Here is a 20,105-nt window from a genome sequence, read left to right as displayed (position 1 = left end):
TTGGTGCGCTCATCAGGCATGTCCTACCCTACCGGTCCATCTGGTTCATATGGCTGGGCAGGTTCCACTCATCATAATCCAAATGCACAAAGGCACGGTCGACAGTAGGCACACTCTCAATGATGTACTGCAAACTCTCGCCAACATCATGACTATCTCGCAAACTCATCTTTTCGTCCACAACAAGATCAACCTCAACGTTCAGCTTGTCACTCGCGTAGTAGGCTTTCAAGTCCTGGATCTTGTGAATTACTCGGGAGAACCGCATAGTCATATACAGCAAAATGCTATGATCATCGGGAGATGCAGCTGCACCTGTCAACCGCTGGATGTATTCTGCAGCCGTCTGACCCCAGTTCCACATGATATAGAAGGAGAGGAATAGACCACCCAAGGGATCCAAGTACCAGAGATTTGCAACAGTGCCAACTGTGATCGTTGACTGTTAATTCCCTAGTAGCGAATGGGATAAAACAACAATAAACAGGAATAAGACTCACTCAGAGGGAAGATGATACTGAATGTGTTGAAAACAACGTCAGTCATGGCATCCTGGGCTAAGACCTGGACGCTCGGGCTAGGAATCAACCGGCACCAGATCCAGCAGAGCAACTTAACCAAGACAGTACCGCCCATCAGCGCGATAGATGTGGTGGATAGCTCAACAACCGTGCGGTCGTCTCCAATCAATTGTTTCATAGATGACACTGCTACTTGGAAAAAGGAAGTCACCATGATGACCGAGAAGATCAACACACTAACGGGCTCTAACCGCCGGCGGCTGATGGGATACCGGTTGCGATCTTGTCGGCGGATCATAATGGTGGTTACCCAGACAATGACTGTGCTGAGGAAATCCAAAACTCCATCAACCAGACCTGCTAGCATAGACATGGAGCTTGTCATTGCCATAATAGCGATCTTCGAGCCCAGGAGAGCAACATTGGCGACGAAATTGATGCGAATGGCCAGGTTGATGACGCGCTCCTCTTCATCTGGGGGCATCCCGCCGTGCGATTCAAGATCGGGAAATGGCTCTGATAGACTATCTTCTGCCCCGGGAGATTGGACCAAAGGTGTTGTCTCATCGGGAATCCGATAAAGATTATGCGGAGTGCGTTTGATCCTTCCGGTCTTGGGATTGGGTTCTGATGTCTCTGGATTATCCTCCAATGAAGGCTGAAAAATTCCATTTCCTGAATCAGGATGGTTGCATCCGTTGTAATCCTCAATCAGGTTATGGGGTAGCGAAGAGTCAAGTAGTCGGTCAATGTAAAGATATTGGGAGATCAGTCCATTGTTTCGTTCATGATATTTTCGACTATAGTGGTGGAGTCAGTTTTCTAATTCATTGAAAATGAGTTTGAAAATGAGTTTGAAAATGAGTTTGAGAACTAACATTGCCTTTGGAAGACCCTGCAATGACTCGGATGATTTGTAGTAGCGTTGCCTGCGGCACGGGTTAGGATAGAAGTTGCGTCACAGGGGGAAGGAGAGCTAGTACCATTCATATCGAGGGTTACTGTGTCCAATCAACAAGGATCCGCGTCGCAGAAAGAGTCTCCGTTCAGATGTATCGTCATCGAGATCATGCAAAGCAAGGCTAGATGTGCGCGAAGGTAAAAGGCTGAATAAACGTTGGCCTCTGGTGGAAAGGATTTCGCGCTCCGGTTCCAGACTTGGACGGCGCGGACGTAGAATAGGATCGGGTGAGGGAGAGGAGGAAAGCGGAAGAAACGGATAGGAAGACATCTAGCACCTCAAAGCGAAGCAAAATTAGCCAATCTTGTACAATTGAACAATTAAGAGAGACACCTATGGGGAGGAGATGAACTCTTCGGCAGCCGTGGACCACCCCCCGCCAAGACTCTGCTCAACATATTCTATCCACAGAACTATTTTTGAGGTTATACAGTATATATCTTTACATACTACTAGTAGTATGCAGATACAGTTACTACATAGTATGTACATAGTATAGCATTTATATGTATCAAACTAGGAGCTTTGACCATCGAGTTGTATTGATTTATGCCTTACTGATTAGGTGTCAATGAAAGTGGCTCTTCTCTCTTTATCTCTTTCTCTTCGCCTACACACACATATATATATATATATATATATATGTGTAGGTATCTCTCAGGAATAACTTCACTACCTCATAGAACTTGACAGTAAACATAATATTAACTTCATCTCGGGGTTTTTACACTTACTGCCTGTCCCAAATCAATATGGCGATCGCAATCACCTCTTTGTATGTCGGGGAATTGCAGATCATCGAGGAGATTGTTCAAGCGCATGCAAGGGTTAGATTCAATACTTGGACATGATGTGATATATGTAAATAGTCAATACATCGTACATAGTAACTCTCTCTTATCGCTTCAAAATGAAATACAATATACATAATATCCGCATACATCTGAATTCCCCGAGGCCTTTTTGAGGAGTAAACGGGGATCGACGAAAAGGCGCGGAATGAACATTCCGCCTACGCCGCACTGTGGAGACATCTTCCCCGGACTGATGAGTTGTTGATGGCCTATGAGAAATTATCTTTACTGAATCTATGGCTTACGACTGGCTAACTAACCTATGGAAGTGCCATGTCATCGAGGTTACAGCTTTGTTTCTCCATGTGAGTTTTCAAACCCGGAAATATGCCGGTCTTGAGATGAAGAGGGCTATAAGAGATGCATGCGCTGTCTCTCACCGGTCAGCAAAGTGTGCAACTCTTCTCAATTTTACTCCATCATGGCAATCCACACCCTTGCAGTCACCGTCATCACGGTGGTTTATTTCATTATTCGCTATTTCAATCGCACCGATGTCCCCAAGATCAAAGGCATCCCGGAGATCCCTGGCGTACCCATATTTGGCAACCTATTGCAATTAGGGGATCAGCATGCAACAGTTGCGGGGAAATGGGCGAAGAAATTCGGCCCAGTTTTCCAAGTGCGTATGGGAAACAAGGCAAGCGCTTCACTTTCGAATCGGATGCGACCACAAATGTTGTAATCTAATACCCTCATTAGCGCATCGTGTTCGCCAACAGCTTTGAATCCGTCCGCCAATTATGGATTAAGGACTCGTCTGCTTTGATCTCTCGCCCGACATTCCACACCTTCCACAGCGTCGTCTCCAGCTCACAGGGATTCACTGTCGGAACTTCTCCGTGGGATGACTCCTGCAAGCAACGCCGAAAGGCAGCTGCCACTGCGCTGAATCGACCGGCGGTACAATCATATATGCCCATCATCGATCTCGAATCCAATTCCAGCATTAAAGAGCTATACCGGGACAGCCAGAATGGAAAACGTGACGTGAATCCCACTACATACTTTCAGCGATACGCCCTCAACACTAGTTTGACTCTGAACTATGGGTTCCGCATCGATGGCAACGTGGATGACACACTGCTGCACGAGATTGTGGATGTGGAGCGTGGCGTGTCCAACTTCCGCAGCACTTCGAACAACTGGCAGGATTATATTCCCCTGTTGCGCATCCTCCCCAAGATGAACAACGAGGCCGAAGACTTCCGGGGCCGCCGTGACAAATATCTGACATACTTGCTCGATATGCTCAAGGATCGCATCGCCAAGGGAACGGATAAGCCATGCATCACTGGTAATATCTTGAAGGATCCCGAGGCGAAGCTGAATGATGGTGAGTTACAAATGACTTCATGAATGTTGAAAAGTGAGTACTCATCTATTGTCTAGCCGAGGTGAAATCGATCTGTTTGACCATGGTGTCGGCTGGTCTTGACACCGTCCCAGGTAACTTGATTATGGGAATCGCCTATCTGGCATCCGAGGACGGCCAAAGAATCCAGAAAAAGGCCTATGACTCGATCATGGAGGTCTACCCGGACGGGGATGCTTGGGAGAAATGTTTGGTGGAGGAGAAGGTCCCCTATGTGACGGCACTGGTAAAGGAGATCTTGCGGTTCTGGACGGTCATTCCTATTTGTCTGCCACGCGAGAGCACCAAGGATATCCAGTGGAATGGAGCCACGATCCCTTCTGGCACGACTTTCTTCATGGTATGTTGCTCTTGCTCTTGTTCTATTCGGACTTTGCTGATAGTGCTTGTGAGAATGCTTGGGCTGCCGATTACGACGAAGACCACTTTAAGGATGCCGATAAATTCATCCCGGAGCGTTATTTGGAACTCAATGAGGGTGCAGGCACTCCACACTACGCATATGGAGCAGGATCGCGCATGTGTGCAGGATCACATCTCGCCAATCGCGAGCTGTTCACTGCTTTTATTCGGCTCATCACTGCTTTCCACATGCACACGGCAAAAGAGGCTGCCGACCGGCCAATTCTTAATGCAATTGAGTGCAATTTGATTCCGACAGCCTTGACAACTGAGCCAAAGCCATTCAAGGTCGGGTTTACTGCACGCGACCGTAAGAAGCTTGACCGGTGGATCGCCGAGAGCGATGAGCGCACCAAAGATATATAAGGAGAATGGTTTTGGCGTGAATGTCTATTGTGAATCCCTCTACCTGTCGCATGCATTTTGTGTATTTACAAAGTAAAATAGGTGTGAAATAAAGACAAGTATAGAGATAGACCACAAGGTTAAGACCTATAAAGCTGACTTTGACCTCTGCGGGCACTTTTGATGAGCCTGGATTGACCGAAATATGAGTGGTTATTGAAGAAAATTGCAGAGACACAGACATACTCATATTATAATTCTGAGATCCAAATTCGAAATTTATATCTCTTTACATACATACCTACCTATTTTGTGTATATACGGAGTACTATGAACCTACTAACTCCCTGAGGCTGGGTGTCAACTTAGTCTCCCCGCATCTTCTCGACTCCGCACTCTCCGTCCTCTTCACCCTATCATCCCCTCGAATTGAAACGAGAATATATTGCATTCAATAATCGCGTCGGGTCGAATGATGGATTCTCTGCAGATGTACCCTGCCCCCGAGAGCTGGGATAACCCCTCGGTGGGCGATACGAATCATGATCGGCCGCGGAAGAAACGCCGCAAATACATCGCCAAAGCATGGTTAGTTTGAAAATGACCCTATTTGAGACTGATAGAAATCTGCGACTGATGGAATTGTAAAGCAATGAATGCAAACGTCGCAAAATCAAATGCAATGGCCAGTCACCTTGTCAGCGCTGCGGACGCCAGCATGTTGAGTGCATTTACGTTGAGAACTCTCGAGACAGTCCTGGAGAACAAGAGTATGCCCACCCAGCTTGGTGCGGTTGAACACAAACTAATTTTGCACCACAAGGAACTTTAAGCGGCTTTTTGACCAAATGAGAGCCATGCAGGACCAGATTACCCAGTTATCTGCTAGTATTCGGCCAATAGCCAGCAGCGAACATTCACCTGCAGGTGTTTCCGCTACCGGAACATACGGACAGCTCCCTATCCAACGTTCACTCAGGCACCTGTCAACAACTAGAGAGACGTCCTTCCAAGGCCCGACGACATCGGCCTTTAGTTTTGACCTTGCGAAATCCAGCTTGCAGGAGCGCGGGATTGTGGAACGTGCCGAGGCTGGTGACGAGGGCGATATGACCCAGGAACCTTCCCCACTGGTATCACCCTTGGCCCCCAATGGGGAAATTGAAACGCGCCAGACCCCTGATCCACTTTGGACTCTGCCCAAAGCTGAGGCACTTCGCCTTTGTCAAGTTTACGAGGAGGAAATGGGGATCATGTATCCGGTTCTGGAACCGTCGGAGATTTTGGACCAGGTTCATCTTCTCTACGGCCCGACGGACCGTGTACTTGGACCGACTCGCCAGCTCGATGGCTACAATGGACTGGTACGCGAAGATGTCCACATTCTACGTGTAGTGTTTGCGTGTGCATTGACAGCCGAAGCCAGTGGTCTGAGTGAACAGGCTATTGCTCTTTTTGACAGTGTACGAGAAGTCCAGGACAATTGTGTCTGGGGTCCACCTGACTTTAAAAACATCATATTTTTGACTCTCGTGGTTTGTCAGGCCTAACCAACCGTGAATGTTCGACCTGCTAATTGCACTGATAGTCTATGTTCTATTTTCAAATAGACGAGGAAATCTTGGCGTGGCGTACCGTAGGTATTGTTGAGCGCATGTGTCTCGAAAAAGGTCTTCATCGACGGGAAACTCTGAATCACCCGGCCATCATAGCTGTGGGAAGGGATCGCGTTCTGCGAATCTTCTGGTCTATATATATTCTGGATATGCGCTGGAGCTTTGGCACTGGCATGCCATTTGCTCTGGAAGATACAGATATTGATCCTTGGCTGCCAGAGCCTGCTGAGAAAAGCCCCTATCTGTGCGTGATGATCCAATACAGCCGGATCGCAGCGAAGGTATGGAAGTTTATATCAGCATTTAATAACACGAACGAAATTAAAAAGGAAGAAATGAATTATTTGGATTGGCAGGTGTTGCGTTGGGTGCATGCCATTCCAGACTCGTTGCGGCTCGATCACCCGAGTTCTGCGGAGTCTGAGACTGCTATGAAAGGCTCGCGGAGTCTGCGTAGGCTGCGTTCTCTGCTTTATCTTCGTGCTAATCAGCTGCGCATGCTCATTCATCGTCCCGTCCTTCATACTTCAGCCCATGTTATGCGGTATCCAGGCGAGTCAGAGACTGTGGTGGAAATTGCCAAGGATACAATTCGCTTCATTACTAGCTTGAACGATACATCGGACATCTACCGATTACAGCAGGTAGCTTTTAATTGGTTCCTCGTTTCAGCCCTTGCAGCTTTGTTCCTGGCAGTAGCCCAGGCTCCAACACAGTTCAGTGGGTCATGCAAGGAGGAATTTTACTGGGCTTTGGAGCTGATCAAAGAAGTCTCAGCCCAGTCTTATATCTCTCGCAGACTATGGGAGTCTATTCGAAGTCTCCGTAATCTTGGTCCTCAATTGGGCCTGGGATTCCAGAAAAAGCGCCTGGATATCCAAGCTAGAGTTGAAAATGAACATCTAAATGCCCACGGCTCACCCGCATTGCCTCAATCTGCCAACAGCCAGACTCAGACACCGCAGGACGGGGAGAAAATGACACAGGAGTTGATGGAATGGTTTGAAGCCGTGGGAAATCTTGAGCATCAAATCATGGGGATGGGGACGGGCCCTGTGCCAGATGGAGGACCTTACCAGCAGATACCCGACGGGGGGTTTTTATTTGATTACGGCGAAGAATTGTCGAGTGTAATGAAAGAATTTTTCTGATATATAAGATAGATTGAGTGTTTATAGATATACGAGCATGAAGAATGAACAGGTCAATTCTTCTTCCAGTTCTACATTGAGAGTTCTGTTATGTTTCTGATATCACGATGAAATAAGTAGTACGGAGTATGTTGGGGAAAATACTTCCGATCCATAGTTGGGGGAAGAAAAACAAAAACAAAAAAAAAAGAAACAAAGATGAAGTGAGGTTATCCATGAAGCTGTGAATTTCCAGGATTGTATTCCTTCAGATAGTTGCTTTTCAACCTAACGCCTTGCCAACATCAAGGTTGATCTAGTAAATATATTTGAATTCCAGTTCTCCATCACCCGTTTGGACACGTCGAGTCTCTTCCTTCTCACCACTGAGAATTTGCTCCTTCACCTTGTTCTCCCGGCGCAAGTAGAGACCATATGCAGTTACGGTGAATTGGGCCACGACAAGGGACCCCAAGGAGAACGAATTACCCAACACATAAGGTGATGTGCGATACACCTGGCCGGCAACGATACCAGCACAGTTGCCGAGTGTCTGCTGGAGGCCAATCGCGAGAGCACGACGGTATTGTGGGGCGATATTCACGTTCAGCCAAGCGACGTTGAGACCAACGGACGTGTAGGTAGTTATGCCAATGAGGAAAGTGGCAAAGTATAGGACGGCGGTATTATCTACCGTGAGAAGTATGATATAACCGACAAGGCCGAAGAGATTTGCTGCGAAAATGTACTGTGAAAGGTTAGTGAGGAATGATTGGAGATTGCAAGGGGAGTATACGCACCGAAGCAAATTTGGAGTATCGGTCGGAGCACCAAGCAATTATGATAAAGACTAACGCAGCCCAGATGTAGACTGGGACAGTCAAGACGTTGCTCATCAGGGAGTCATAGCCCATGCCACGCAGGATAGTAGGTAGGAAAGTGCTGAACCCATACAAGAGAATATCCTGACAAAACTGGATGACACTGCTGAACATGAGCTTGGGATCTCTGATTGCGATACGCATCTCTTCCCAGCTAAACTCTTCGCTTCCCATGTACTTGCGACGCTGCTCGTTGCGTACCCGCATCATCCATCTCTCCTCTTCGGTAAGGAAGTAGGCCTCGGCCGGGTTATTTGGTAAGCCGAACCAGATTAGAAGGGCACAAATGATGCTGAACAGGCCTTCAATGATATAAACCCATCTGAAATTTTGTAAGAAAAGAGCTTCGAGTGAGATAGAGGGGTAAAAAAAAAGAGAACCTACCTCCATCCTGCTTTGCCACCAATTCCGTCCATTTGTAAGAGCCCGTAGGCCAATAGACCACCTACAGCCCCTGCAATGGCAGCACAACTCATCAAGTAGGAAACACGCTTTGCTTGCTCTTCCCGACGATAGACCATGGTTAGGTAGAGATTGAGGCAAGGGAATAGTCCGGCTTCGCAAGCACCGAGGATAAGACGAGTGGCGTAGAGAGAGCCCACTGACTCGATAAATCCGGTGAAGATGGTGGTCAGGGACCAAACGATGCAGAGACCCGTCAGGATGTTGCGAGGTGTCAACTTCTTCATCATGACTGCCCATGGTGCTTCGAAAAGAACATATGTCACATAGAAGATGGAGACCGCGGTCGAAAACTCGTCTGGTGAAGCATTGATATCCTCAGGCATGTTGGCAACCTTGACATTTCCTGGGATCTTTGTGAGCTTGTGTTCTTTTTTTTTTTTGTTTCTTTTTTCCACATGGAGATTTCAATAAAACTTACCAATACTCGATCTATCTAGGAAGCAAGTGAGGTAGGTTAACATAATGATGGGTATAAAGGCAGCATCCAACTTGGCGAGGAGTTTTGCCTCTTTCTTTGGATCCAGCACCACATCTGAAAACTCGCCGTCGATGGCATTTGCTTCTTCAGCATCCTCCTTTTTCAAGGAATCCTTGAGCTCCAATGGAGTATCTTGAATTGTATCGTGTGACATGGTTATGGGGGATGTAGACAGCAAAATCTTTCAGGATTAGAAATAAAGGATTTAAAGAACATCTCATACACGTGTTGAGTGGATCATGACATTGGGGGAGAGACTCCTATCTTCGGCCACGGTGATACCAACCAAGACTAAGTGGTGGGGTATCGGGCCGACGGTGATAAGAGACGGAAGTTGAGCCAAGTTGAAGCCAATAAGGAGCCAATAGGGAAGGGGGATATAAAGTGATAATCCACATATGTAAGCCAATCTGATGATCCGAACAGATCCTAACCAGAAGAGGCAATTCCATAGACGGACATTTAGGCATAAATAGAAGTAAAAAGAAGTGTAAAAAGGCGTAAAAAGGCGTCAAAATAGGGCTAATTGTCTGGTCGTGGGGTTTTCCCCAACCTTTTCCCCAGACCCCATCGGTATGTGGATCCCGAAAAAGATGATAACCGAGGGATATATTGTAGTCAGAAAATGATGATATGATATTAATATCAATATGAAGGTGAGATGTGAGCAATATCATGAATACCTTATCTTTCTTTCCATTCCCCCCCTAGAAAAGACAAATTAGTCAAAATGGACAATATCATCGCTCAGGAAGCAAGACTCCACTGTCGAAATAATCAACTCACCAATACTGCGGGTGTTGCACCGGGATACTTACAAGCAAATCTTCTGGTGCTTCCGTCAAAATATGCTGCAGACTTCCATGATTTGTGTTTGCGCAACCCAGTTCCTTGTCCCCTATTGGGAATGACCGCTGTTCCTGGTGATCCAAGCTCCGTTCGACCGGCAGAGTGTATCCAGTCCCAAGATTTTGATATTCGAACGGATTTCCCCAAATATCGAGTATATTCAGGGGGGAAATGGATTGATAGTCGTCGTGACTTGTTGGATGTATGGTCCAAGGATCATGTGGGCTTTTTAATTGGGTGCTCGTTCTCATTTGAGGATGCCCTGACGGCGGCAGGCTTGCCACCGCGTCACCACAAGACTGGCACTATAGTTGCAATGTACAGATCGAACATCCCATTATTGCCCGCTGGGATATTCACTGGCGGCCACTGTATTGTATCGATGCGACCGTATCGCCCGGAGCACATTGAGAAGGTGAGGGAGATCACTAGGGCCTATCTGTCGACTCACGGAGAGCCTGTGGCCTGGGGATGGGATGGTGCGAGGCAATTGGGAATTCTGGATGTGGCAAAGCCAGACTTTGGAGAACCGCAAACATTTGAGGAAGGCGAAGTTCCTGTGTTCTGGGTAAATTCAACATCACCACATGATAATCTGCCTTGTTCTAACTTCATCCTAGGCCTGTGGTGTTACACCTCAAGTTGCCGTCGAAGCAGCAAGTCATAAAATTGAAGGACTGGTATTTGCCCATGAACCCGGTCACATGCTGATCACCGATTGGACAGCAGAGGATTTGCAGAAACTCAAACCTGGAAGCATTTAGAAAAACATATATATGTCACAATTTGTTCAACATGAATATCTTGGAATCTACAGGTTAGAGTGCAAAGGAGAGGGGGGAGAGAGTGTATTAGGAAAGGAGACGGAGCTCCCGAACGGTCTAAGTACCGAGGGGCTTTCTGCCTGAGGCAAAAAATAGTGGCCTCGGGCCCTATAACACTGTCCGACTACTCCGTATGGTGGAAATGTATGGGTCCAATCAATGGTCTTCAACTCTCCGTATTGCTGTATTGACTTCCTGGCAATTTATACTGTCCTGATTACATAAGAAATATTACTGCATACTTAGGATTAATAAATCCTCCGGTATCCTGGTGTATCTGCGCCGACACACCCCCTCAGCGGTCCCAGTATGCTTGCTGAGATCGCTGTATCATCTTGTAATTCCTAGTCTATAAGATGGCCTATATCAACCATATTGAGCAGTCGCACGAAGCTCTCATACTTTTGCCGAGTGAGCAATTTGGTGAGGCCATCAGCAACCATGCTTGCTGTAGGCACCCAGCGCACCCGTATTCGACCCTGTTGGACTTCCTAGCGGAGCCAATAGTGGTGAATATCGATATATCGAAGCTTCGTTTCAAAAGCTGTGTCCTCGCTTGTCAATAAGCTGATAGTCCTCTCGTTATCACAGTCGATTGTTAGGTGGTGTGACGGAGTAAAGGCGAGGTTTTAAAGCAATCGGCGCCACCATTGGAGCTGCTTTCCTACCTCCGATAGGCCGAGTAGCTCTGCTTCTATGGTTAACGTTGTCACTGTGGGTTGCTTACTTACTTTCCAGTCAATTGGACCGCCGTATACTTAACAGATATACCCAGCTGAGCTTTTTCTATCCGGGTGGTCTCTATACGAAGCGTCACTTACAAACTGCACCGAGTCGGTCCCAGTATTGGCTGTTCCGTACTCAATCGCTAGGTTCCGGGTAGAGTAGAGGTAGGTGATAACTCGATCAGCTGCTTACTGGTGCTGTGGACCGGGGTTCGTGAGAAATTGCGCGAGCTTCGCGGTCGCCTTTACAGCGTCGGGCCTAGTGATAATAGTGGTATACCCTGCTGAGCCCACCTTTTGCTGGTATAGCAGGATTTCCTTTGGCGTTACTACCCCCTGAAAAGGGGTCAATTCCTTAACCGGTAGTGGAGTATAGACTAGTGCCCTTTCTGTCAAGTGATATCGGGTAGCAATACTTATCATATAGCTATCTTGATATAACCAGAGCTTCTTTTGTTGCCGGTCTCGAATGATTCGTATATTTAGGAACTATACTGCTTCTCTATGATCGGTTAGTTCCCAGTGTACTTCGAGATCTCGCTCTAATTACTGTGCCTACGCCTTTGCATTGGTATAACTGGCGATTAGGATATCATCTATATAGAAGAAAACCAGTAGTCCTTTTCCTATAAAAACGTATAGGTCTTCTGGCACTTGCTGTAGACCTAGCTTACGGAGCACGCTTACTACTTCTTGCTGCCAAAGTCGTGGTAAAATCCGTAGACCGTATAGCGCGCGACGTAACTTCCAGCATTTACCTAGGTTTTGAAATCCCTCAGGTATATACGTATACGTCTCTTAGTCTAACTTGCTGTTTAGGAACGCGGTGACAGTATCTCTCTGTCTTAGGTTAAGATCAAAGGCAGCAACCAAGGCAAAAATCATCCTCGCTGTCCTTACTGCTAGCGTAGCAGCTCTCTTTTCCTCGTGAGAGATGGTTTCAAGGTCTCCGCGCATACAGATACGGGCCTTAAGCTTCAAAAGGTACCCGTCCTGGTCAAATTTGTATAAGAACACCTATAAAAGAGGGAGAATCTGCTTCCCTCGGTCTCTTGGTTTCTTAATAACCTCAAAAGTCCCCTTTTCAGAGAGGGAGTTGATCTCCTTCCTTATCGCTACGAGAAAACCTTCCTGAAATAGGTGGTTTATTATATCCTTCCAGTATTTTAGCGGTGGTAGGAGGTCGTCTCGGTGGCGGCGAGTGTCTGGTTTCTCAGCGTATAAGCCAGCGGTAAAAGTATAGAGTAGCGCCGGCGGTTCCACTTCTTAGGTAGTGCTTATCGCGTAGGCGAAGTCTTTTTCCTACCTTACTTAGTGTCTACGCCTACCACTAAGTATATTGCTGGTATCTATATCTCCGATTATCTCTCTTCTCGGAGCCAGTAGCTCTACCTGAAGTTGCTTCTCTAGTTCGTCTTCAGTGGTTTTAAGATCCGCTTCTTCTTGCTGGATCTGGTCCCTTTAATCTCCCTCGGTATCCACCCCCTAACCAGAGCCAGTATACCTCTCTTACTCCTGCGGTGGGGTGATTAGTAGTGGTGGTAGGGGCTGTTCAATCGGAAAGGAACCTAGTAGTACTTGTGGTAGAGGGTCTGGGGTCGGCTAATATAACCTATCACCTACCCCCTAGACTAGGGTAGTCCCTCGTTAGTTAACTGTTATCTTTTGGACCTCTGCTTACTGCGGAACCTCCTCTTACTGCTGTACTTACTGAGGCTCCTGTGCTTCCTATAGATCCTGAGTCCTCTCTTCTATCGTACTAGTCTCCTCTTAACTAGTAATTTAGTGGTTTATCACCTGTGCGACCTCCTTAACGGTGAGTTCCTATGGTCCCGTTATAGCTGGTAGTGGGATAGGCTGATATTTCTTATAATCAGGGGTATATTTTCGTGTCTCGTCAATAACTGCATCCCTAATATACCTCACTTTTCCACTATATAGGAACCAGATCTTCCAGATATTCGAGGTAAGGTATCCTACCACGAAGCCAATCTCTGTACGTAGGTTTATCTTATCGGACTGTACTTACTTCTTAATCCTACAGTACGCTAAGCTTCTATATAACCTAATATTTGATAGGTTTATCCTCGGCGCCTATAGTGCGACTTCCTTCCTTACTTCCTCCTATAGTACTACCCACCGATTCTCGGCGGCGATATACGTTGGTGTACGATTTAATAACTATACGGCGGCGCTTACGAACTCCGGCCATAGCTCCTTTAGGAGGTTCCCTTCGAGGGCGAGTATACGTATCCGGGTGATAATCATTCCACCTAATCTCTCAGTATACCCATTTATCTCTGAGTGCCCTAGGGGGGAGTGATATATCAGGATACCATCGCTTATAAGACTATACTCCGCTGCTCTGCCAGCTGCTGCTTTATTGTCGTAGTAGAAGGCCTTAATTGGCAGCTTCCACTGATTTCTTATAAGTTGTACAAACTGGTTGATAGCCAATTAACATTCAGGTTTCACTTCGTGAGTCATAATCCAGTGGAATCTCGGTCCTTCTAGGTAGAAGTGGGATATCCAGCGGTGCTTATTGTAGGCTGGCTGCAGCTAAATTAGGTCGAAATACACCCTTCCAAAACGTCCAAAGGTACGTCTAACTTATCGTCTTAAAATCTACCTCGGAGCACTTCCTGTCTTATAGGTCTGATATAGAGATTCTTACTCTATACTTACTCCTCCTTTATCGTTAAGAACAACGCCGTCTACTATAGTAGCAAGCTTTGCTACGGTCCGCGGTTGAATATATACTAGGCGTCGGTGCTAAATTTCAGAGGAAGCCCTTGATTCCTGTGGCTTCACTGATTTCCGTTGTGCTTACTGCACAGTATATACTTGTTGTAGCGGAGCCTCGCCTAGCTTATCAAAGATCCAGAGATTGAATTGATCCTATAGGTTCACACAGACGATAGGTCTATCATTTAGGTCCCGTATACAGTTTGTACGTTAGCACCAGAGGCCGCCTTTCTTCTTTAGTATCGCGTACAACACAAGACTCGTATAGAAACTTAGTAAGTATAGAGCGTCGCTTAAGGTGATCTCTATCCTTCCCTTTACCGGGTGTCTCCCTAAAAGTCTGACTTTACCTCTCCCTAGTACCTACGTGGTACTATCTCCGGTTATTAGGTCAATTATATTAGGTGTGAAGTCGACGAATAGGGCTCGGTTATTGCAGATATACGCACTTAATCCGGTATCAAGAATCCACCGGTCACGGAGGGAGGGCTCGCCTACCTTTGCTACAGAGAGTACGTGCTTGCTAATCTGTATAGCTTCACTTAGCTTACTTCGAAAAGTGGTTGCAAAGCTGACTTAGTTAGCGGATTCGGCTGGTTTTTCCTGTGCTTACTGAGCTTACTGAGCTTCAGCTATCACTTTATCCACCTATTGCTTCTAAGCGTAGTCCTTTCCTAACTTCTTCTTTACTTTCTCTAGTTTCCCTTCGTTTAGGGTATACCCTTCTAGCCGAATCGCTTCGTTTAGGAGCCAGTAAGTAGCAACTTTATACTTCGGGTGTAAGCTACTATAAGGGTAGTGTCTCTTCTCAAACGGAAGCTTCTCTTACTTTATTTCCGGTTTCGCCTCTTAGTGACCTTACTAGGTCGAGAAAGCGCCTTTTAGAGGAGTGGTTAATAACACCACCTATGCTCCTATCTCGCGATTTATCGCGCGGAATGATTCAAGGAGATCTCGGGTATCGTACACCTTCTTTTCTATCACTATTTCCTAGTATTTACCTTACCACCATATAGGTAGAACTTCTTTCACGGCGTGTAGGAAGTCCCTATTGGTATCTCCGTCCTTAATACCAAGACTAACCGCTTACTCCCTTAGCGAGTTCCACTTTTAAAGCCACTTGTCGATATCTCTAGTCGGCTTCTGTATTGTAAACACTTTCTAACTTATTCGGATTTCCTCCTTATACGCGGTCGATCGAGCGAACCGAGACTTCAGATACACAAGTCTATCATACGGTGTACGATATATAATCAGTGCGAGGTAGTGTACTGGGTCAAGATAGGTAAGGATATATTCATTTATATCACTCAGTCCCTTTGCTTGCTTCTCCCATCGAGTATAGCTCATTTTATATACGTCTGCTTAGTCTCTCTATTTCCTTCGATCTGTTTCGGTACCCTCTTCAGGATATTCTGGTTGTACCGGTTCCTTTAGAGTATCAGGTCGTTCAGTTAACGGGGTATCCGGGTTGCAGTGATCCCAGACATTTTTTTGCATTGCGTATAGCTGCACCTTCGCAAACCAGGTGAGCCATTGCGGTGCATCCTTCAGTTTATCGCCCTTCATGGCGGAGAGAATCGATGCTGTTTCCATTGCTGGATGCTGTGTTGTTTTGATGTGAAACAAGGGATAACTTTCTGCGGAGTGGCTTCGTGGAGGTTTATAAGACAGTTTCTAGCAAGTTGCTAGGTACTATATACCGATATAGTAGTCTTATTCAGTGCGAACCGGGCTCATAACTGTCCGACTACTCCGTATGGTGGAAATGTATGGGTCCAATCAATGGTCTTCAACTCTCCGTATTGCTGTATTGACTTCCTGGCAATTTATACTGTCCTGATTACATAAGAAATATTACTGCATACTTAGGATTAATAAATCCTCCGGTATCCTGGTGTATCTGCGCCGACAAACACTACAACAGAATCGATGCCACATTTTGAGAGTATCAACCTGACGATAAGACCCTACACAACATCAACTTCAAAGTCTCCAAATTCCACGACATCATCCCCAATGGCAAAAATCCCAATGATCGGACCAGTGAAGTCGAAATCCGTTAGGATTGCTGTGTCAAGTGTTGCTAAACCATGCCAGTCTTCTTCATCTACCCGGAAGTAGAATTGTAAAGAAGTCTCTGCGTAGCCAATTTTGAAAGATATGTGATTTCGGAAATCCACCATTTGGCTTTCACTTTGCGAGAATGACTTGGCTTGATTCAGTCCATTGAAAGTGATTTGTTGCAAATGGAAGTCGTATCCAATTGTCAAGAATCGGTGTTCATCTTTGTACAGAGACAGCCCTGCTCGAACTGAGGTGGAATGCTGTGGTTTGTAAACAGTGACGGTGGCAGTACCTTCAAGTCTTCGTTGTCGTTGGCCGACAAAAGTAATTGACTCGTCCGCGCTGGTAAACTCTACCAGGTCCGCTTGTAACGTAATGCGCCTGCCTTGCATATGGTATCGATCTAGTTTGGCGTCTCTCAAATAAACCCAGGGGGGAGCCGCAAGTGAGTCTTGATCTTCTACCTTATAATTTTCTCCCAGTTTCCCATCGCATGATATTGGCTCAATCTTCGGCCACCCGTCGTAAGGCCAATCAACTGCTGTCAAGAATGTCTCCCGTCCCATGATAGATCGTCCCTCCTTCGTGCGAGTCCCCAGCATGACCACCCACCATTGCCCGTTTTTATCTTGAAAAAGATCGCCGTGTCCAGTGTTTTGAACATATCGAGTGGTGCCACTGGCCGTGTACAATGGGTTCTTGTCATAGGGCTCATATGGACCCCATATGCTTCTTGATCGGGCTATGCTCAGCATGTGGTATCGAAAAGTGCCACCTTCAGCACATAAAAGGTAGTACCAGCCGTCCTTTTTATATATATGTGGGCCCTCTGTATATCCTTTCTTCCATCCCTTCCAGATGAGAGTGGGTTCCACAATCCTAGCCCCGGTTGTGATATCGATTTCGCTGTTGTAGATTTGGAATTCAGGTCCAGTTTTGCACAATTGGACGTATACCCGGCCATCGTCATCAAACAACAGAGACGGGTCGATTCCAGGAAATCCGAAGACTATGGGGTCCGACCAATTCCCCGAGCGAATGTTAGTCGTATGAATGATGAACTGTTCATTTCGCTCATCTCCCGGTACATTGGAGGTACCATGGATGACATTTGTGCAAATGATGTAGGTGATGCCGTTGTGATGCCGAATCGTTGGCGCGTATAGGCCGCCGGTTGCCACCATTGCTGTGCCATCATCCCACGGGGCGATAAATGTGGTCGCTCGGGACAGTGACAGTTGGGATGGTCTGTTTATGGCGTTTCCTAACACATGTTAGCCTTTTAATCGGTGGGCTGAGAGAGAAATATCTTGCCAATATGTTTCCATGAGATCAGATCATTTGACATATAAATGGGCAGCCCTGGATAGAGATGAAAGCTCGAGTTCACTAGATAGAATATGCCATCGATCAGGCAGATAGAAGGGTCAGGAGCAAATCCTGGGATAATCGGGTTATGGTAAGCAACATCCATGTTGGGTGATTTTCTTTTGTTGTTTGGGGATTGTTTGAGAAGACGGGAATTCCTCGTATTGTCTGCATTTATGTGGCGCCAGGATTTAGCCTGTTGGGACACGGCTTGTCACCCACCAGCATCACCCCGCATTTGATCTTCCTATTAGGCTGATTGAAGGATGCAAGAGAAGTAAGGGTCTTTTTCTCCTGGGGTATTTCGAACCGAATGGACTGCTCATTGGCCCGGTTATATCGAACCAAGCTGTCATCGTGCGATGAGGCAGTATGCGTGTAGAGAACTATATATATCATGGATCTCTCTTCCTAAAACAAACAACTTTTAACTTTATTTTGAATAAGGTCAACTCAACATGAGTGAAGCACATGAGACAGTCAAACCTCCCAAGGGTCATTTCTACCTAGCAGGAAGATTATTTCCTCGCGTGAAATGGTGGAAACAACGCAATATGCGAATCCTGTACTTCTACATTCTAGTTCTAATCGCCACTAATACAGCAAATGGATTTGACAACTCGATGATGTGAGTTTTCTTCAGCCTTTTACTCTATCCTTCTTATTCTGATTGGGAGTAGGAATGGATTGCAGGCATTGTCCTACTGGCAGGACTATTTCGACCACCCCAAAGGTCCAACGCTGGGTTTGTTCAACTGCGTTATGAGTGTTGGTGCATTGGCCGGGTTAGTGATTTTACCTTATATGCTTGATCATCTGGGCCGTAGGATTTGCCTGGTCTTCGGCTCATTTTTTATGTTACTTGGCGTGGCTCTGCAGTCAGGTTCTATCAACTTTTCCATGTTTGTCGGCGCTCGATTTCTTCTTGGATTTGGAGATATCATTGTCATTTGCACCGCTCCGCTGCTTATCACAGAGATTGCTCCGGCCCAAGACAGGGCAATTTTGGTCACTATATCTGGCGCGACATACCACTCGGGGGCTTTTATTGCAGCATGGACGACATATGGAACGCTCAAAATCAAAGTAAGTGATTGAGATTAAGATGTGCAAGCCTACTGGTAATAATTATGCCACAGAGCGATTGGTCTTGGAGAGCACCAAGCTTGATCCAAGCGTTGTTCACTTTAATTATGCTGGCAGTTGTCTGGTGGATCCCGGAGAGCCCGCGGTATTATGTATCTAAAGACCAACCGGAAAAAGCCCTGGCAATGCTGGCTTATTATCATGCTGAGGGGAATGAGAGCGATGAGGTCGTTCAGCTGGAGTTCACGGAAATCACAACTGCGATCGCGATGGAGAAGAATGCGGATCATTCGGGCTCCTACGTGGATTTTTTGCGAACTCCTGGAAATCGTAAAAGACTCCTTCTCATTATCTCTCTTGGATTTTTTGCCCAGTGGTCAGGCAATGGCTTGGTATCGTACTATTTGAACCTCATCATGGATAGCATCGGAATCACAGACCCAAACCGGCAATTGTTAATCAATGGGGCCTTGACTTCTTTCAATCTCGCCACCAATCTATTCTTCAGCTTTTTTGTCGACAAATGGGGACGCCGGCCAATCATGATAGTCAGCTCGGCTGGAATGATGGTAGCTTTCGTGGTATGGACAATCCTGTCAGCAAAGTATTACAACCATGCGAGCTCAGCACTTGGGTCCGGAGTTCTGGGGATGATTTTCATCTACTATCTATTCTACAACCTGAAGTGAGTTCATCATGCTAGAAATGCGAGTATAATTGCTGATATGGTTGAAGGTCCGGTTTGATCGCAAGTTATACCACAGAGATTCTTCCGTATTCAATGCGTGCCAAAGGATATACAATCATGGAATTTGCCATGTATATTGCGCTGTTCTTCAATCAGTATGTCAATCCAATCGCACTCGACAATATACACTGGCGTTACTACATCTTCTATTGCTGCTTCTTGGCGGTGGAAGTCGTGGTCATCTATTTCTTTTATGTGGAGACGCGTTATATGCCTTTGGAAGAGATAACCAAAATTTTCGATGGGGAAGACATCGCGACAGCTACGAATCTGGAGATGGAAAAGATTGGAGAGAACGGAAAAGGAATGAGCACAGCTATTCATATTGAGGAGACAAGTGTTTGAGTGAATATTCTTTTGCAGAATCAAGAGGGAGACAACATGTGAGGCTGGGAGAATATAGTAGCGGAAGCAGAGTAACTGGGAACAGAAACAGGGCCAGTTCTGATCAGCTTAGAATGGAAGTTTTATCATTGCTTTTTTGATGCCATTCTCATGTGGTCTGTCGTTCGAAAGGTGTTTTGGAATGCCTTCAGCAGCTGACAGGGGCTAGGCTGCATGTGAGAGATCCTAATATAGATCAATAGCTCTCGACTTTGTTCCCTTCTCTTTTTCTCCACTCCTCTCTCCGACCTCTTGGTCTTATTTGATAGGAATTGCCATTG

At 46.3% G+C, this 20,105-nt stretch overlaps 7 protein-coding genes across 7 annotated transcripts; 4 read left to right on the top strand and 3 right to left on the bottom strand.

Moving 5' to 3' along the window:
• Positions 1-28: 28 nt before the first annotated feature.
• N7479_005124 (cation diffusion facilitator family transporter) lies at positions 29-1,752 on the bottom strand (the record flags this gene model as incomplete). Its single annotated transcript, XM_057252821.1, has 4 exons — positions 29-429; positions 501-1,321; positions 1,400-1,450; positions 1,505-1,752. 4 exons carry the CDS (start codon positions 1,750-1,752, stop codon positions 29-31), a joined length of 1,521 nt encoding a protein of 506 aa, XP_057106683.1.
• Positions 1,753-2,757: 1,005 nt separating this feature from the next.
• On the top strand, positions 2,758-4,479 carry N7479_005123 (cytochrome P450; the record flags this gene model as incomplete). Its single annotated transcript, XM_057252820.1, has 4 exons — positions 2,758-2,958; positions 3,039-3,672; positions 3,729-4,051; positions 4,105-4,479. The coding sequence occupies 4 exons, from the start codon at positions 2,758-2,760 to the stop codon at positions 4,477-4,479; spliced, it is 1,533 nt and encodes a 510-aa protein (XP_057106682.1).
• A 451-nt stretch (positions 4,480-4,930) lies between these two features.
• N7479_005122 (putative C6 transcription factor) lies at positions 4,931-7,225 on the top strand (the record flags this gene model as incomplete). Its single annotated transcript, XM_057252819.1, has 4 exons — positions 4,931-5,046; positions 5,109-5,228; positions 5,282-5,993; positions 6,047-7,225. 4 exons carry the CDS (start codon positions 4,931-4,933, stop codon positions 7,223-7,225), a joined length of 2,127 nt encoding a protein of 708 aa, XP_057106681.1.
• Positions 7,226-7,520: 295 nt separating this feature from the next.
• Positions 7,521-9,182, bottom strand: N7479_005121 (uncharacterized protein; the record flags this gene model as incomplete). Its single annotated transcript, XM_057252818.1, has 4 exons — positions 7,521-7,952; positions 8,005-8,407; positions 8,470-8,893; positions 8,969-9,182. The coding sequence occupies 4 exons, from the start codon at positions 9,180-9,182 to the stop codon at positions 7,521-7,523; spliced, it is 1,473 nt and encodes a 490-aa protein (XP_057106680.1).
• A 576-nt stretch (positions 9,183-9,758) lies between these two features.
• Positions 9,759-10,641, top strand: N7479_005120 (DUF1445 domain protein; the record flags this gene model as incomplete). Its single annotated transcript, XM_057252817.1, has 2 exons — positions 9,759-10,445; positions 10,498-10,641. The coding sequence occupies 2 exons, from the start codon at positions 9,759-9,761 to the stop codon at positions 10,639-10,641; spliced, it is 831 nt and encodes a 276-aa protein (XP_057106679.1).
• A 5,500-nt stretch (positions 10,642-16,141) lies between these two features.
• Positions 16,142-17,712, bottom strand: N7479_005119 (glycoside hydrolase family 43 protein; the record flags this gene model as incomplete). The annotated part of the gene is made up of 2 exons (XM_057252816.1): positions 16,142-17,486; positions 17,585-17,712. The coding sequence occupies 2 exons, from the start codon at positions 17,710-17,712 to the stop codon at positions 16,142-16,144; spliced, it is 1,473 nt and encodes a 490-aa protein (XP_057106678.1).
• Positions 17,713-18,064: 352 nt separating this feature from the next.
• N7479_005118 (putative hexose transporter) lies at positions 18,065-19,785 on the top strand (the record flags this gene model as incomplete). The annotated part of the gene is made up of 4 exons (XM_057252815.1): positions 18,065-18,234; positions 18,287-18,692; positions 18,746-19,377; positions 19,428-19,785. The coding sequence occupies 4 exons, from the start codon at positions 18,065-18,067 to the stop codon at positions 19,783-19,785; spliced, it is 1,566 nt and encodes a 521-aa protein (XP_057106677.1).
• Between the last annotated feature and the right edge of the window lie 320 nt (positions 19,786-20,105).

The sequence above is a fragment of the Penicillium vulpinum genome, assembly GCF_028829585.1.
Source record: "Penicillium vulpinum strain IBT 29486 chromosome Unknown utg000003l_segment0_segment0, whole genome shotgun sequence".
In the NCBI taxonomy this organism is placed as follows: domain Eukaryota; kingdom Fungi; phylum Ascomycota; class Eurotiomycetes; order Eurotiales; family Aspergillaceae; genus Penicillium; species Penicillium vulpinum.
Note: the sequence above shows the minus strand (reverse complement) of the source record. Positions and strands in the feature narration are given on the sequence as shown.